Here is an 18,953-nt window from a genome sequence, read left to right as displayed (position 1 = left end):
AGTTGGCAATAGTATACATGATCATTTAGTGTAAATGATGCTAGTGAGGTCAGATTCCAAGATGTAGAAATCACTGATGAGGTCAGAGTTGCTGGAGGTAGAGGTTACTGGTGAGATTGATGCTGCACCAGTAGAGTACTCATAAAGAAGCATCCACCAGCCACTTTGGACAAGTAACTTAGTTTATTTTAAGTGAGAAATGGATATTTATATTAGGGGAGAGTAGGGTGTGGATTCTGTGTCAGCCAATCAGGTAGAATGTGAGAGGGCTTTTGTATTTAGGGAATACAGGGTAAGGGGATTAGGGAAAGCAGGCCCAGGACTAGTTGGTTGCTAAGCAGGACAGGCAGCTGCGGCAAAAAAACACCTGGCAGGTCCAGAGTGGTGGCACAGCAGTAGTGCATTTACCTGGCACGTGCTGACCCAGGACAAACGTGGGTTCGATCCTCGGTGTCCCATATCCAGCTCCTGAACCAGGACTGATTTCTGAGCGCAGAGCCAGGAGTAACCCCTGAGCAACACTAGGTATTATACCCAAAACAAAACAAAACAAAAAACACCCAGCAGGCCAGATAAATATCCTGCGGGCTGCATGTGGCCTGTGAGCTGTAGTTTGAGGATCCCAGTTCCAGCACTTAAGTCTTTGGGGAGTGGGGAGATTTCCTCCCTAAGATTTATGCTTCAGGGAACCCTCGCACTTCCTCTTTCCCCAGGGATCATGCATGTGAGGATATACCCAATAGGCAGAAATGGGGAGTTCTCACTTGGGTGTCTCATCACAGCTCTGCAGACTATGGACCAATAAGAAATATCTATGGGCATTGTTTGTTTCTTTTTTCTTTCTTTGCTGTGGGAGTCCCACTTGGGCATGCCTGGGGCACAGTGTAGAGCTGATTAACTCAGGGCATCCCTTATGCATAAATCTGCCCTAAACTCTGACCCACAACCCTGCCCTTGAGCATCCTTCACCCTTTTCCTCATGGGTTTCTGCTTTTTGTTAGGGCAGCCTGGAGATGATGCATCTGCATAGGAGATAAAAAGGTCTCAAAAATCAGAGTGGTGTAGGCCCAAACCCAAACATTGTAGGGAATTGCCTGAATTTGGGGCCATACCGCTAATGCTCAGGGAAATGTGAGAATCTCCAGCCTGCAAACCAGGTCTCCAGCCTTTGGACCTTTCAAGCGATTTAATGTTCACACCCCCAAAATCTCCTTTGGAATTGGGTTACTGAAACTTAAGCTTGATGGAAATCAATTGCCCTAAATTCACATCTAAGATGGGACTTTTTCCCTCCAGAAACTGGCTGTAGTCTGTCATCCAAAAGGCCCATCTCACCAGTCCACTGAGCATGAAGGATTCTCAGGTTTCTGGGATTTGTTGACTTTCATGGGAGCCTGGATCCTAAGTACAAACCAATGGCTGTGGGGTTTTGCCCTGGGGAAAGCAAAATGCCCCAAATGCCAAAGCTTTGGAGGATCTTCCTTATCCTCAGTCACTCACCCTGTAGAAGAATTGTTTTTTTTTCCTACTGGAAGCCCTGCACTGTGTTCCAAAGCTTTACTCTAAAAAGAGATTGGGACAGAGTCTGGTTTTGACTAGTGGGAATTTTCTTTCAGTTGAAGGAACTTTGGGCTGGGCTTGAATGTCTGCCAAGAGAGAGGGGTGGAGGGAGAGCAACTTTAACTTAAAAGTGGCTAATAAAATCATGAAGGGAAATCATAAAAGAGAAAGACAAACAAACTCATCAAAAAAGAACAAAAAATAATAATAAATTCACTGAGACGAGAGTCACCCGCCAGGGCCCAAAATAGAAAATTTGCAGACGGAAGCTTATGTGAGCAGACATGTGGTGCACTGAAAAGTCGTTTCTCTTCATTAAGCAAAACTGACAAACTTTGAGTAATCCATTATTTCTAATAGTTCAGAAAAGTTGAGAACAGCTGGGGAAGAGAAAAACCTGGGAACCCCTCTATTGCTACCTCCTCTGGACGTGCAATAAGGGACAGAACTAGCCAGTGGTATTTCTATGCATTCAGGAAAACCTCGAGATTGAGCTACTGTTGCACATTGTATTTTTGTAGGTGGATTATCCATTCTGTGGGTACTAGAGACATAATATAGCAGGTAGGGGGCCTTGCCTTGCATTTGCTCCCAGTGTCCCACATCACCCCTGGAGTACATTTGGAGTGATTCCTGAGAGCAGAGCCAGAAATAAATCCTGAGCACAGCTGGATGTGGTACAAAAAAAAATTAAACAAACAAACAAACAAACAAAACCATGCGCATCTTTCAAACCTATTGATTTGACAGCAAGACCTGCACTTTACTCTATGAAGCAATAGCTCTTTCAAAGAGAAATGGAAAGTATCTGGAAACAACCCAAGTGCCTCAGTGGCTAAAGAAACTGGTACTTCTACACAATGGAATACAAGACAGCCATTAGGAAAAATGAAGTCATGAAATTTACTTCTATATGGATGGACATGGAAATTATTTTGCTGAGTGAAATGAGTCAGATTTATAGAATAATATCACTCATTTGTGTTATATGAAGAAAAAACAGTATGGTAATAATATCCAGAGACTATTGTGATGAGGGTCAGGAGGACCAATCCATGGTAGGAAGCTTGCCACAAAGCATGCAGTTAAAATAAAAAAGGGACCTCTATAGAGGACCTTAAAATAGAGAAAGTTCCTCAATCTTCTATGACAATGATAATTGGAACTGCTCACTCTGGACAAGAACTGGGTGCTGAAAGGCGATAAAGTGACATGCATGGTACCCCTTCATTAATGATAGTGCAAACCACAGTGTCAAAAGGAAAGAGGTGGGGGCTGGAGAGATAGCATGGAGGTAAGGCGTTTGCCTTTCATGCAAGAGGTCATCGGTTCGAATCCCAGCTTCCCATATGGTCCCCCGTGCCTGCCAGGAGCAATTTCTGAGCATGGAGCCAGGAGTAACCCCTGAGCACTGCCAGGTGTGACCCAAAAACCACAAAAAAAAAAAAAAAAAAAAGGAAAGAGGTGTGGGGGGCGGGAGGGAGGAAGTGAAAGTGGAAGAGAGAGAGAGAAAATATCTGGCCCAGAGAAAGGTGGGGGTGTGTAGTAAAGCAGCCCTTACAGTGGTCCTCAAACTATGGCCCGTGGGCCACATATTGTATTTGTATCTGTTTTGTTTCTTCATTGCAAAATAAGATATATGCAGTGTGCATAAACATTCGTTCATAAGTTTTGTTTTTACTATAGTCAGACCCTCCAATGGTCTGAGGGACAGTGAACTGGCCCCTGTTTAAAAAGTTTGAGGACCCCTGCCTTAGTATGTAGCTGGATAGAGATGGAGGCCTTTGTCCTTAGGCCCTGGCCACGTGGCTCTATCCTCCATTAACCAGCCGGTCAGCAACTTCAGGTGGTCTCGCGGCAGGTAGAAAACTCACTCACAGGCAGGTTTCCAGAGAGATAACACCTTTATTGGCCCTGGCCCACGTGTGTGGCCTATATCATAACCATTTATGATGTATATCTATTCAGCCCTGTATTGTACTTGTCTCTCAGCCATCTTTGCTTCTGCTACCTCTCCATGCTGGCAAAATCTTTAATCCAGGTAAATGCAAATTCCTCTTAGCTACCTTTCCATGCAAGTAAATGCAAAATCCTCCACTTGGCTCTCAAGCCACACCTTTATAATCTCCTTAGACCCCTCCCATTTCTGGCTGTCTTGTATTCCATTGTGTAGAAGTACCAGTTTCTTTAGCCACTGAGGCACTTGGGTTGTTTCCAGATACTTTCCATTTCTCTTTGAAAGAGCTATTGCTTCATAGAGTAAAGTGCAGGTCTTGCTATCAAATATCCACTGAAGACTCCTCCCAGAAATGGGCAGGTTCTTGCAGATAATTACACGTAAATCTGGGGTGGAATCACAGGGGTGGGTAGGAGGGAAACTAGGGATATTGGTGGTGGAAAAAGTGCACTGGTGAAGAGTAGTGTGCATTCCATGATTTAAACTGTACTATGTACTTTTTTTTAATAAGTTTTTAATATAGGTCACACCTGGTGGCATTCAGAGGTTTTACTCCTGGCTCTGCACTCAGAAATCGCTCCTGGCAAGTTCAGGGATCATATGGGATGCTGGGATTCGAACCACCATCCATCCTGGGTTGGCTGCGTGCAAGGCAAAAGCCTTACCACTGTGCCATCTCTCCAATCCACATTTTTTATTCTTAAATGAAGTAATTACTATTAAAAAAAAAAGAAATGGTAAGTGATAGGTGATGTTCTAAGTGAGTCTTCTATGAAAATGGTTAACAGTTGCACCATCTCTATTTTTAAATACTGCATCCATGGCTATAGTCCAGAGATTGTACCTCCCTGCCTCCCTGCCCTGTGGTTCTCTTGACTTGTTTGTTTTTGGAACATTTGGGCCCAATCTGCTCCATCTTTGACCTTTGGATCCTTTTCTTTCGGAGGGCAATCGCTCTGCGTACCTTCCCTGCTGGTAAAAGGCATGTAGACTCACATGCATGGAAAACAAGTCCCAGAGTTGTTTTTCTGAAAAACAAATGAGTGCTGGAAGATCTTTAAAATGTCAAACTGCTCACTCAGCCTAAACCCTGCAGCTTTTCCTGTGGCTCTGGACAGCACCCCTGGGCCCACTGATTGGCACAGTGCCCAGGGTCAGTTGAGTGACAGGCCTAAGACCCCAATCATGCTGTCTTCCTGCTCCTGCTCTTAGTATTGTCCATCCTTTGGGCTGCTCCAAAGATTTCCTGCTCTGCCAGACATTTAGCCTCCCAGGAATGTCAAAGAGCTCAGACTTCATTTGCTTTTCCTTCACTGAATTCCCAGGTGCCAGCAAGCCCATTTCCAGGGTCTCTGGGAAAGCACGCGACTGCATTACCCTTTTACTCCCCAGCCTGCCCAGGGCGACTGATTGCCAGAAGAAAGGTGACTCTTTGTTATTATTAGTCTAACTTGAAAAATATGTCATAAATGGGACTGAAGAGAGAGAGCACAGGGATTACAGGGACTGGCTGGCACTCTGTCCACCCCTCATCAACACCCCCTCCCCCCCCCCGCACTGCTGGAGCCCTTGAGCACTGCCTGGTGGTGACCCACAGAGTCCCTGGTACCACATCCTCAGGCCCTTACACTGAAATGTTGACACAGTGGCCTGAGAATCACAGGAAGGGGACACTGAGCCTTCTGGGCACCACTTGGGAGGTCCCTTCAGTAAATTAAATCAATTCCTTAATTAAAAGCTCGCTCAAAAAAAAAAAAAATGGGGGCCGGGCGGTGGCGCTAAAGGTAAGGTGCCTGCCTTGCCTGCGCTAACCTTGGACAGACCGCGGTTCGATCCCCCGGTGTCCCATATGGTCCCCCAAGCCAGGAGCAACTTCTGAGCACATAGCCAGGAGTAACCCCTGAGCGTTACTGGGTGTGGCCCAAAAACCAAAAAAAAAAAAAAAAAAGCTCGCTCAAGAAAATAGCATGTGAGGGAATTTGGGTCTTTGACAATGCTGGGTTCAAGTCATACCATTTACTTCTTTCCTACATGCTTAGGAATTTTCTACATTCCTACATAGATAAACACATTTGCATTATTGTTTCTCCCCACACCTTAACGCCTTCATCTGTGAAATGGAAAGTGATACTTGAGAATTGAAAGTGTTGTGTAAGTCAACAAAAAGTGTGATCAGAGAAAAGAAGCAGGCAGGTGTGTGTCATCCATCAGTTTTATGACAATGAATAGGATTTTCTTTCCCTACCAATACTATCTTGACCATACATGGAGAAATGTGCTGGAAGATTGAAGAAAGGAGCAAAAAAGGGATACACTGGTCATATGCTGCCCACTCTACTCAGTTCACTGAATAACACATAACAATTGGACCAAAACAGCTCTGTCCAATTTTGTATCAAAGATGACCTATAACTTCTCATTTATTCTGCTGGTTCATTTCAACAGGGCACCTGCCTAGACTTAGGTGCAATTTTTTAAAAATAATATTTTTATTTAAACACCATGATTACAAATATGATAGTAGTTGGGTGTCAGTCATATATAAGAACACCCCCCTTTATCAGAGCAACATTCCCACTACCAATACCCCCTAACTCTCTCCTCCCCCAATCCCTGCCTATATTTGAGACAGGCATTCTAAGTCTCTCACTCATTAACATTGTCATGGTAGCTGTTAGTGTAGTTATTTCTCTAACTGACTCACCACTCTTTGTGGTGAGCTTCATATCGTGAGCCAATCCTTCCGGCCCTCATCTCTGAGCATTATTGCAATAATGCCTTTTATTTTTCTTCAAACCCATAGATGAGTGAGACTATTCTGAGGTGCATTTTCTAAGTTCCACATTGCAGTATCAGGCAGTGATGGAACTGAACTTAGTCCTTAAGCGTCACTATCTCTGCCGGCTTTGCATCTGGCCAGATGTTGCCTGTGAATGATGTCCTGACAGTTATGCCCTGGGAAATCGCTGATGTTCATCTTAAGAAGCTGATCAGAGTAGCTGACGCCATGCTCAAAGCAGAATGGTTGGAACTGAGATAAAAATCTCTTCTGTCCCATCTAGTCTCAGGTCCTGGATTGGGAAAAAAAGAAGTTACCCAACAGGAACTTAGCCACCCTGCTGATCGCCAGATCATTTTCCAATAATTTGGTAACTTGCGATGCTTTCAAAGAAATGTCCTTCTTAGGACCAGTTTCTGCCTCAAAAGCGACTCATTCACCCCAAGGTCCTCCCCACTCTCTAACTTCCTGATAATCAGTGGGGTGGAAGTGAGATTTACTGTGGTCTAGGTACATGTGGTAAACCAGGGCCGCCCCCACGCAAAGTCAGGGCCTTCTGCATGCAAAGCCTTTGAATCATTACCTAGTCCCTTTCACCACTTTTTTTTGGGGGGGGAGGGGGGAGGGGTTGGTTGGTTTTTGAGCTACACACTGTGTTACTCCTGGCTCTGGAATCAGTATTACTCTGGGCCCAGGAACCACTCCTGGCAGGCTCTGGGGACCATATGAGAAGCCAAGGATAAAACCCAAGTTGGCCACTTGCAAGGCAAACATCCTCCCCGCTGCACATTCGTTCTGGCCCTAACCTCTCACCACTTTTTTGTTGTTATTGTTTTTGGGTCACACCCGGCAGCGCGCATGGGTTACTCCTGGCTCTACGCACAGAAATCGGCCCCTGCAGGCTCAGGGGACCATATGGGATGCCGGGATTCGAACCACCGTCCTTCTGCATGCAAGGCAAACGCCTTACCTCCATGCTATCTCTCAGGCCCCCAACCTCTCACCACTTTTATTCAACCATGGCACCCAAACTCTGACTTTCTCAACTTCTCTATCCAAATTCCAGCCGCCTCCTCACACTACTACCTCAGTCTACAAGGGATGCAAAATCTTCTTTGGAACCTGTGCAAGTTTGATCTCCGGTATCCCATAGGGTCCTGGATCACCGTGTCAGGAGAGATTCCTCAGCACAGACAGGAGTAAACTTGAGCACCATTTTGGCCCCCAAACAACAATATTTCGGTCTTTGTCAGGAGTAACCCCTAAGTATCGCCAGGTGTAGCCCCAAATCCCAAAACAAACAAACAAACAAAAATCTTGTGCAAAAGGGTTCATCTCTCTCCTGTTCCTCACTTTATTTGTGTTGCGTTGGGGCTCCGCCCTAGCCCTGCAACAAGACCTTCCGAAAAGCCTGCAAACCAGCTTGCGCTCCTCCTCCGTCCTATTCATTCCTGACCCGCTCCCCAACAGAGGACCCCAAAGGGATCAAAACTACCACCCCTCTCCCGCCTCCAGCAGCGACTGACGATTGAACTCCCGTTAGTCAGTCGCAACCTACACCACCCGTCCCGCTGAGGGGGACCAGCTCTAAATACCCACATTCCTGCCGGTGCCAATCTTCATCACAATCACACAGGGGTCACACCGAGTTACGACCAAGCACACGCCCAAGGCGCCTTTGAGAAAGTCCTAAAAGACAAATTCCAGGTTTTCTTTGTTTATTCGTGGCCCCTGCAGAGAGAAGGGGATATCTTGGGGGTTTAGGGTGGTGGAGGAGGAAGGAGTGGATCTTGGATCTTGGAAAGGGAGGGGGGCGTTTTCTTTTAACGCAGAAAGGCCCCAACTCTGCACCCATGGGACCTTGCATGCAGGCTTGCAGGGGTAGAGAGAGGTAAGGGAGGCTACGGGGAAGGCGCCCACCTCCTTTTTCCGTGGGGAGCAACTGGAGGAGCAAACTCTTAGCTCCTCCTGGGAAAGTAGGGGGCAGTGGTTTCTGCTCCCCAAAAACCTGAATTGCAGAGTGAGAAACTCGGGTCACTGAGATGTCACAGAACTAGGCAAAGCGAGCGCCGCGGTGGAGAGTGCGCGCCTAGGCGCGGGGCGCGGGGGGGACGCGGGACTCGCAGGGATCCACGCGTACCCCGAGGAGCGGCCACCAGGAGGCGCCGTGTGCTCGCGGGGGTCCCCGCCCGCGGCCAGAGGAGGGTTCGGAGCCCCTCGGCCAGCCCCTGAGCCGGCCGGCGGGGGAACTAACAGGCGGGGAGCAGAGCCGCAGAGCCGCAGACCTTGCAAACAGTCGCCAGCGCATCTGGGCCGAGCGGGCGCATCTGGGCACTCCTCCCCCTCTTCCTCCTCCTCCTCCTTCTCTTTTCCCTCCTCCTCCTCCTCCTCCTCTTCTTCCTTCTCCTCCCCCCCTCAATTGCCCGCCCCGGCTAAGCCCTTGGCTCTGCACCCGTCCGGGCACACGCAGGGCGCGATGCCGGCCGGGCTCCCCCGGGCTCCCCGCGCGCAGCTGCGCCTCCCGCTCGCCTGGCGCTGCGTGGCCGCTCTCGGGGTGCTGTGCGCCCCAGCTCTGCGCGCGTTCAACCTGGACGTGGACAAGCTCACGGTGTACAGCGGCCCCGAGGGCAGCTACTTCGGCTACGCCGTGGACTTCCACCTACCTGCCGCGCGAGCGTAAGTTGCCCCGGGCCGGCGTGGTGCGGATGGATAGATGGATGGATAGAGGGGCGCGCGCTAGGAGCCGTCGGGTGTGTATAGGGGGACGGTCCCTGCTCGGCTGCTGGGCCCTGGGGATGTGTGTGGATGTGGGAGAGACTCGTGGGGACCCTGGTGCCTGCTGAGATTCCAACCCATGACCCCCGGGAGGAGAAGGTGGGGTCCGGCCCCCCGCTCCCTTAATGTCTTTCCATCCCGCGCTGCCTTCCTTGGTGCGCTCCGGAGACAGGACGCTCGCGGGTCCTGGGGAGTTTCTGCGACAGACGCTGGAGCTTCTCACAAAGCCGGAGATTGCGGGGTGGGATGGGGTAGGGTGGGGGGGCGGGCCGGGCACGGGGAGACCCAAAGCCAGATCCTGCGACGACCGGGCAGAGCCTGGAACAATTAAGTGTCTGGCGCAGTTGCAGGCGGCGGCGGCGGCGCAGCTGGTCTCTGTCCCGGCTGTTCTGTTCTGTTTGCCCACCGGGTCTGTCTCTCTCTACCTCTCTCTCTGTCTCTCTCTCTCTGTCTCTCTCTCTGTCTCTCTCCCTCCTCTGTCTCTGTCTCTGTCTCTGTCTCTCTCTCTCTCTCTCTCTCTCTCTCTCTCTCTCTCTGTCTGTCTTTCTCTCCCCTCTCCCTCTTTCCTCTCTGTCCCTGTCCCTCTCTCTCACCCCTCTCTCTCCCTCTCTCCTCTGTCTCTGTCCCTCTCTTTCTCTCTCCACCCTCATCCTCTCTCCCCTCTCACTATCCCTCTCTATATCTCTCTCCTCTGTCTTTTCTCTCTTCTCTGTCTCTCTCTGCCCCTCTCTGTATCTCGCCGGGTCTGCCTGTCTCTCTCCGGGTCTCTGTCTGTCTCTTCTCTTGTTCTCTCTCCTTTTTCATCACTATCTCTCTGTCTCTCTCTTTCCTCTCTTCTCTATTTCTCTGTGTCTCTCTTTCCTCTCTCTTCTCTATCTCTGTGTCTCTCTCTGTCCCTCTCTGTTTCTCTCCGGGTCTCTGTCTCTCTGTCTCTCCTCCTCTCTCTCTTCTGTCTCTCTGTCCCTCTGTCTCTCTCCCTCTTCGAGTCTCTGTTGTCTTCTGTCTCTGTCTCTCCCTGTCTGTCTCTGTCTCAGTCTCTCTCTTCTGTCCTCTCTGTCTCTGTCTCTCCCCCAACCTCCCTCTCTGGCTGGCTGGACCCATCAGAGCTCAACCTAGGATGCCGGGCTGCTCCGCACCTTGGTCCTACCCAGCTCTCTCTCTCTCTCAGTCTGGTCCGGGTTTCCCGAGAGGAAATCAAAAGTGACAGCCGGCCTCCAGCTCGAGCACGTGTCTGCTCCCCAGCCCCCAAATCCCCAGGTCCAGACTGGGGGCGGGGGGGACGACGACCTGCATGACTCGCACACCCCTCTGTCCGTCCTCTCCCTCTCCCAGAGAGTAACCGTGTCCTTCCCCTTGGCAGAGCCAGTGTCTTGGTGGGGGCGCCCCGAGCCAACACCAGCCAGCCGGACATCGTGCAAGGGGGAGCCGTGTATTACTGTCCCTGGCCTGCCCAGGACTCAGCGCGCTGCAGGCAAATCCCATTCGACACCACCAGTGAGTGCTGTTGGTTCTTCTGCTTTGGGGAGTGGGCGAAGGGGGGTGGTGCTTTCCAAGAACCCAGGGTCCCCATCTTCTTGGACTCCTTCTTGGGTCTATGTGGTGCGTGAGCTGCTCAGGTCGCCAGAGAAATCAGCTGGTTTTCAGCCTGAGCAAAAACAAACATACAAAAAAAAAACACTTCACAACAAGTTGGTTGTGAGGGTGGGGGAACTCCAGTGTCCAAGACGTTCAGTGACCTGGGGTGTTCAGGTGCATGCGAGGAACCTCTTATGGTCCGGAGATGAGCTGGCGGGTTTCAGGGTGCGTTGCAGAAAATCCAGTGTGACTCGCTCACCTTGATCCTTGCAGAGATTTCTGTTGCTTCTCGAGGTCGGAGACGGGTCTGGGGAAGGTCCTCGTGTTGGTGACCTTGTCCAGATCCCACCCCACCCCCACACAACGGGCTGCAGGGTTGGGGGCTCACAGACCAGACATCTCTCCTTGTTGCTGTTTAATTCTTTACAGGAAGAAAGAATTTTCTTTCAAAATATTGGCCATTGAATGCAGGGAAGGCAGGCAGAGTGAGGATGGATTACATTCACTTCCCAAATCCCTAGACAGATGTTTCTTATTTAATTAAAGGGAAAATACATTTTAAACAATTCAGGCTGGATCTGCTTCCTCCGCTGTTTGCTCGGTTTGGGTCCTGAGAAAAAGAATTTAAACGTAATGTTTTCAGAAAGAGGAACAGTGACGGGTTGGCACTCGAACCTCCAAAATTCTACTGATTCTAAAAGTCTGCGCTGTCAGGAGGATTTTTTTGTTTTTCAGAATAGGAATAACAGCAAGGTAAAGAAAATTCTTTGGTGAAAAATCATGTCAAGTATCTGTTGTACTCCCCAACTATTTTTTATGACATTGTGTTTCATTATGGTAACGTTTAGTGCACATTTAGAAATGATGTAGAAAATCCAATTTCACAGAATTTTGATGCAATCAGATGGTGGTATTTGTTATTTCAACTGATTTGCATTTTAATTTGAAAAGAGAAAATAGCTTCGACTGAAAACGATGGAAATTTTTTCGGGGGGAAATCCTAAATAAGCACTACCTTGAATTATGACCAAATTAGGAAGGCATTTTATAAAAAGCGTTTTAAAATTATGTTTTTTCATGTGTAGCTATATATGGTCACAATAGCTCACCACTTACCTTTTGAGAAAGTAATTCAGTTATTTCATGCAAATTTTATTATACTTTAACTCGGTTTAACTACTAGAAACTGGAAGCTAAGCTTCTTGATGTTGCTGGTAGGGAAAAAATAGATCTTTCAATCAATTGTTTGACCAGGATTTTAGAACCATCTAATCACTGACCTCTAGTTGTATAATAACTTCCTAAGTCAGCAGGAGACATTTAAGCATTGAATAAGTTTTGTTTTACTAATCTGTAGCAAAATCAATATTTGAAAATCCTCAAAATACTTTTAAAAAAGTATCTGAAACTCAAAGCTCAATCATTGGTATCATTAGAAGTCAAATGAAATGAAATAAAGGGGCCGGTGAGGTGGCGCTAGAGGTAAGGTAAGGTGTCTGCCTTGTAAGTGCTAGCCAAGGAAGGACCGTGGTTCGATCCCCTGGCACCCCATATGGTCCCCCCAAGCCAGGGGCAATTTCTGAGCACTTAGCTAGGAGTAACCCCTGAGCATCAAATAGGTGTGGCCCAAAAAAACAAAAAAAAAGAAAGAAAGAAAGAAAGAAAGAGAGAGAGAGAGAGAGAGAAAGAAAGAAAGAAAGAAAGAAAGAAAGAAAGAAAGAAAGAAAGAAAGAAAGAAAGAAAGAAAGAAAGAAAGAAAGAAAGAAAGAAAGAAAGAAAGAAAGAAAGAAAGAAAGAAAGAAAAGAAACAAGCATTTAGAAATAAGCATTTACATTTGGGATGTTTGAGTTGTTTTCATGAAGAAGCAATCACTAGTTATAGAAATGAACTTAACAATCACTTAGAACATTTCTATAACGCATGGAATCAGTCAGTGTCTAGTTGGTATGCCTTTCCTTCAATATTGAAATAATCAGTGTTTGTCCCAAGAATTCACTCCTAAGGCCTTCTGGGGCACGAATTCCAGTAGATGGCATGGTTCAGTATGAAATCCAGAGAGCAATATGGATTCTTCAAAAATGACCTGCCCAGCCTCCAAATTCCAATGTTCAATTATAATAGCTAATATTTTCCAAAAGCTTGTTGTGAAGAAATGGTATGGAGTCCTAAATGTCCTTTCCCATAGAGAACTCATACTGCAGAGGCTGTGCTTGGTTCCCAGACCAGCCCACAGGAATGTACTTCACCCTTATTGTAGCCGAATTACATTTGCAGCAAAACAGTAAGGGACAATCAAGGTCTATAGTGGCAATTATTTTTTTAATATCAAATGAAGGGGAAACAGAGACAGTCACCTAGAGGAGGTAAAAGAGGAGGAAGAGGAGGGAGTGAAGGAGGAGGTGAAGAAGGAGGAATAACAGGAGGATAAATAAAGGAGAAAGAGGAGAAGGAAGAGGAAGTCTTTTTACTTTTAAGTATGTGGGACTTTTTTTGGGGGGTTCACACCCAGCAGTGCTCCTGGTTCTGTGCTCAGAAATTGCTCCTGGCAGGAATGGGGGACCATAAGGGATGATGGGATTTGAACCACCATCCGTCCTGGGTTGGCTGCATGCAAGGCAGATGCCCTACTGCTGTGCTATTTCTCTGGCTCCATGTGGAACTTTTTCTTGATTGATAGAAGCATGATCATAGCCAACAACCACCATCAGAGTTATTGGAAGAGTCAAGAGACAACAATAGTGTTAAGAGCACCCATGGATGGATGTAGGTGGTAGGAATGTGATTCATTTGTGTGTTGTGGGGAGATTGCTTTAGTGGTCCTGCAACTGAGAACTACTTCAAAATGGGCATTTCAATGCAAAACAAGAGGGAGAAAGACATAGCGAGAGGGAAACAAGGTGGGGATAAACATAGGGGGGACACTCGGAGTTAGAGCTAATGGGTGTTCTGGAAATTAACTGAGATAGAAATGGGAAACACACACACACACACACACACACACACACACCTGAATCCTGCTGGATGAACATGCAGAGACCAGCCCAAGGTCCCCTGCATGTGAGTGGGGTCCTCTGTGAGGGAGATAAACTTGGTGCAGAAAAGAAATCCCTACCTTAGCCAACAGGAGGTACTGTGGGCCCAGGAACTGTAATGGCTGTTGGGAATTGGGGGCCTCAGGACACAGTTCTGCTCTGACCCTGTAGTGCTGGGTTTCCCCAGACCACAATGCTCAGGAGCCTTCAGGGTTGTACCTGGTGGTGTTCAGGGGCCATGTGGTTCCAGAGATTGAGCCTGGGACAGGTGCAGGCCCAGCATATGGTGTATCCTCTCTTTCAACCTCAGTGTTTAGTGTTCAAGCACTACTAGGCTGTCCCCTGATGCAGAGCTGTGAAGGAAAGGAGGAGTGGAATCTGCATGGCTGGTTCCTATTGGTTGGTTTTGTGGACGCTGGGCACAGAGTATGGCCCAACACCAAGGAGCAGAGGCCAAGACAAGGTCATCACCCATCCTGAGCCTGGCTTACTGGTGGCCCAAGATATGCAAGTCACTCTGTCTTTTTGTTTGGGGGCCATACACAGTGGCGTCCAGGTGTCACTTCTGGTTCTGTGTTCCAGAAATTACTCTTGACAGACTCAGGGGAGCATATGGGATGTAATCTTGGTTGGCCACATGCAAGGCAAATGCCCTTCTTGCTGTGCTATTACTCAGACCCCCTATTGGTCACTCTTGCACCTACCTTCACACCTGTCCAATAAAATGGGCATGTAAAACTCATTGGATGAGTAAGGAGCCTAGCATCAGGTGTTTACTCCTTTGTATTCTTCTGTTTAGGGGCCACACCCCACTATTTTCAGGCCTTACTATAGCTCTGGCTCTGGGTGCTGAGGATCAAGCCTTGGTCATTACCTTACCTACTGTGTTGTCTCTCCAGCCCCATGGCACCAAGGGGTTTAAACTAAAATTAAGATGCATTCAAGACACACTAATGTACAATGTAGCTGCAGGGCTGGAAGGAAGGCCTTCCCATCTCTTTACCTCAGGACAGGGCAAGGGTGGCTTCTGTCGGCCACAGCAGGGCCACAGCTTAGGGAATCTGGCTCCCCCTATCTCTTGATACTTCCCTAATAGCCTGATGTAAAGACCCTTCATAGAAGAACTGAAAGGAAGACACATGTCTATCTACTATACTGTTGCTCTGGCCTTTAATTTCTCTTCTTGACTTAATAAAGAGGTTTCTGGTACTGAACACCCCCCCCTCCAAATTTGGTGCTCATAGAAGAGCAGGTTGGGCCACGCCCAAACAGATGTGGGGCAAAACTGAATACAGGCTGTCCAGCTTGGGGGTGTCAACCTGTTGGTGTAGCTGGGAGCTTCAGTGTCATTCCCATAACCTACTAAACATCAGCTGAAAGTTGGAAGAAGACTAGCCTAGCACTGACTCTCTGAATCTGGTTGTAATCTGGATCCTCAGTTTATTTAAGGCCAATGGTCTTTAAAAAAATAAGTAAAAGAAAAAACAAACTGCCTTTCGTTTGGCAGTTAAAAAAAATTAAACCATTTCTTTTCATTTTTGGATTTAAAAAAAAAACCACCCATTTTTCTCGCCATCAATTCAGCAATAGAGAGTATTCCAGGAGTGACTGTCTCTCGAATTTATGGTCCTGATCTTCTGAAGGAGGGAAAGAGTCCTGGGCAAGAAATGGGGAAGCTTGCCCAGAGGGTTCATTTTTCTGCTCTGTATATAGCCTCAAGCGCAGGGGTCTCAAACTCGCCACCTGCAGGCCGTTTGAGGCCCTCCGTACAACATTTTGTGGCCCTGCCCTAGAGGAATCTTTTATGTTTTGTTTTGTTTTAGTTGCTTTGGGTCACACCCCCCAATGTTCAAGGCTTACTACTGACTTTGCACTCAAGGATCACCCCGACTTTGCCTCCTGTGGCCCCCAGGTAAATTGAGTTTGAGACCCCTGCCTCAAGGAGTTCCCAACCAGCTTCTCTTTTCTCCCTGCTGTCCTTCCCACCCTTCTAGAATAACCACTCCCCCAAAACCCAACAGGGTTTCTCCCCTAAGTCTCAGAACCTCTCTCTAATGTACCCAAAGCAAAGGATTGCTTCTACTCAATTTGAGCCTTGTCTTTGGAAATTTCATTTCATACTGAGGTGATTTCTTTTGCTTCTCTGTGTTCTCCAAAACAAGATGGGGATTAAGACCTGCAACATCAGCAACATTGTGTGTGTGTGTGAGTGTGAGTGTGTGTGTGTGTGTGTGTGTGTGTGTGTGTAGGGGACTGAATGAAAGATACACCTTGTCCCCTTTGGAGCAGTCGAAGGACAGTGGCAGTAAGGAATCAGTAAGTAACACCTGCTATTGGTGGCTGTGGGACAGTCCCAAGTTGGCATTGATGAAGGAACATCAGAACACTGAAGAAGGGTGAAGTGTCACATTCTCTAGGAGATTGGTTAAGGTTTAATTCCCATCGAGCTCCCAGACAGGAAAGGCAATTTCATTGCCCTGTCTGGCAATTCCCATTCCCCTGTCAAGGGAAACAGTTCCAGTTGTAGAGATCCACAGAAAATAATTCACACAGTGAATGGGTTCAGAAAATCCAGTGCTTAAGCAAGGAATTCAAACCTCAAAAGCTTTCTGCTCCTAAGATGGAGTGCAGCTTAGTGGAAGAAGACCAAAGAATGAGCCTCAGCCTTCCTCAGACCCTTGCTTTTATTGACAAGAATCAAGTACCATCCTAGTGTGGGAGCAGAATACTAAGTAAGGAATAATCCAATATACTATCACCAGGTCACACTCTAGGGTGGTGTACAATTATTGATTAGGGTAGGATCAGTAACCCAACAGAGGAAACATGAGGAACCATGGACCATGAGGACCCAGATCAGGCATGAAAGATGCCAGAAAGCCAGGGAGTCACACCACACACACACACACACACACACACACACACAAAACTACTAGCTTTGTTGAGTATCTGGTGCTTAATAGTTTTACAATGAAAGACAATTTGGTTGAGGTAATTTCAAAGATTAGGATTTTGTCAGTCTTTTGTGAGTGGGTAGACTAGATGTTTCTGTTTGTTTGGGGGGGTCTATTTTCTTTGTGTGGAGTGTCTCCTCAATAAGAAGCATCGAGAGCCCTTTGATAGCATGGGAGTGTCCTTCACCTCAGGTGAAAAATAGCATCATCTTGGTCACATGATTCTTCTTTCCTAATTGCTTTGAACAAAATCAGGTTTCTTTCAGAAACAAAGAAGACATCAATGTAGGTCAGTGTCCATGGTGGGGAGGGGTAGTTTGTAGACTACTGTTGATGTGACAGAACTCAGGGACAGAAGAAATATGGCTTCTAGAAAGTTCTGTGGAAAGTTAAAGGAGGGCTGAGCAGCCCAAAGATAACCTGTTTCTTTTAAGAGTTAAGAATGTCTTAAGTGGGGGGGCTGGAGCAATATTATTACTATAGATAGGATGCTTGCCTTGCACAAGACTGACACAGGGTTCCATCCCCAGAGTCCAATATAGTTCGCCAAGCACCACCAGGAGTGATTCCCGGGTGAAGAAACAGGAGTAACCCTTGAACACTTCCAGGTATTGCCCCAAAACAAAAAACTAAACAAAAAGTCCTAAGTGGGGTCAATTCTGTGCTCATTCCATGGAACCATCTGGATATTGGAGTGTAAGATTGGGGAGCTTGGTGGATGTTATTCTAGAAGCAATTCACCAGAGCCAGCACCAGCTCCTTTTCAAGCCCCTACAGATGCAACCAATTGCCTCAGTTTCTCCCAGCAGCCACAGACTTCCTCGTGTCAGAAGGCAGTCCGGTCCTGAGAGGAGAAAGAGGAGGTGACAGCGGATCTGACAGGCAGAGAGCAACCAAGGAAGCAATTAGAGGGAGGAAGTCCTTGAAACTCCAAGGAGAAATGGGATCCAGACCTGCCGCCCTGCGAGCTGAGGAGGACCAGCATTAGGCGCCTGTGGCTTAATCTGCAAAATTCTTTCAAGAAGCTGGAGGCCTGAATGAGGGACCAGCTTCCCAGTTCTGGGCAGGAACAGCTTCACATGGCAGCTACAGCTTTCTGGGAGAAGTGGAGGAAACAGGCCGGCGAACATTCAGGAAGCAACGAAGCATCTGGACCAAGCATCCAGTGGCTGAGGTGTTCATTCGCCTTTACTTCCTGCTCTAAACGTGGCTCAAGGGACCAGCAAAGCTCACCTCAGCCAGGACTCCAGCCAGAAACACAAACGTGGATTTCTCAGGAAGACAGACTGGAGAATTAATTCTCTCACAAGAAGCATTCACTTAATTTTTCCAAATTCAATTTACATGCATCTTTTGTGTTTAATTTAGGAACCTCAGCCAGTGATGCTCAGGGCTTACTCATGGCAGTGCTGGGGCACCTATGAAGGGCAAAGCAAATGCCCTTCCCACCATAATGGTGCTCTAGTAGTTTTTCATGCATGATGACACTGATGACACTCAGAGGTTTACTCCTGGCTATGCACTCAGAAATTGCTCCTGGCTTAGGTGATCATATGAGGACACTGGAGATTGAACCTCGGTTAGTCCTAGGCTAGCACGCCCAAGGCAAATGCCTTATCGTTTGCACCACTACTCTAGCCTGTCATGCATTTTTATTGAAACGGATTTCATACACCCAGCCAAAGCCCCTGTCTAATGCAATCATCAAGTAGACATAAGTTTATTTTTAACTATAGGTTTGACTCTATGGACCTATCAGAAAACCTAGAGTTGCCAAATTTAAATGATTTATTCCTAAGACATTCTCGACTTTGTTGTGTGCTCTGTACTCCCCACCAGGCTGTTTTCAGACCTCCCTGAAGTTGGCCATACAGAAAGGCAGACTCCCGGATCTCTAAACTTTAGTGGATTGTCCAAAGTGAGTTCTGCTCAAATGAGACTCTTTCTATGTCCAGAAACATTGGGGAAGGATCAGTTAGCCTTTAAACAGTGTTAGCAAAAACTGGGTGCATATGAAAGCAAAGCCTTTCTAAGTATGGTTGGCAGTAGGATGTATGAAAGATGGATGATTCTAAAGGTTTAGAACAGGAAAGTTTGGGGGTGATCAGCATTCACTCTCTTGACTGTGGTAGTGGACACAGGACCCTGTGTTTGTCAGCACTCATAGAAATGGATAGTGTCAGTTAAATGACTCCACTGCACATGAAGAACTATCATGGAACATTCTAGAAAAAGCGTGCTTAGAGGCAAAGTTGAGTCTATTGGTCACTGTTGTAATCATATGGGTTTTTATCTACTTTGAGTTCTCTTAGTTGTCAGC

At 47.3% G+C, this 18,953-nt stretch overlaps 1 protein-coding gene across 1 annotated transcript in view; it reads left to right on the top strand.

The window, feature by feature from the left end:
- Nucleotides 1-8,772: 8,772 nt before the first annotated feature.
- ITGA8 (integrin subunit alpha 8) overlaps nt 8,773-18,953 on the top strand; it is a 169,383-nt gene continuing 159,202 nt past the window's right edge. Inside the window, 2 exon segments of the mRNA XM_049777530.1 lie at nt 8,773-8,972; nt 10,432-10,565. Coding sequence (XP_049633487.1) covers nt 8,773-8,972; nt 10,432-10,565 — 334 coding nt within the window.

Source organism: Suncus etruscus, chromosome 7 (genome assembly GCF_024139225.1).
Source record: "Suncus etruscus isolate mSunEtr1 chromosome 7, mSunEtr1.pri.cur, whole genome shotgun sequence".
Classification (NCBI taxonomy): Eukaryota; Metazoa; Chordata; class Mammalia; order Eulipotyphla; family Soricidae; genus Suncus; species Suncus etruscus.
The sequence above is the reverse complement of the archived record's forward strand: the minus strand, read 5'-3'. Positions and strand labels throughout refer to the sequence as shown.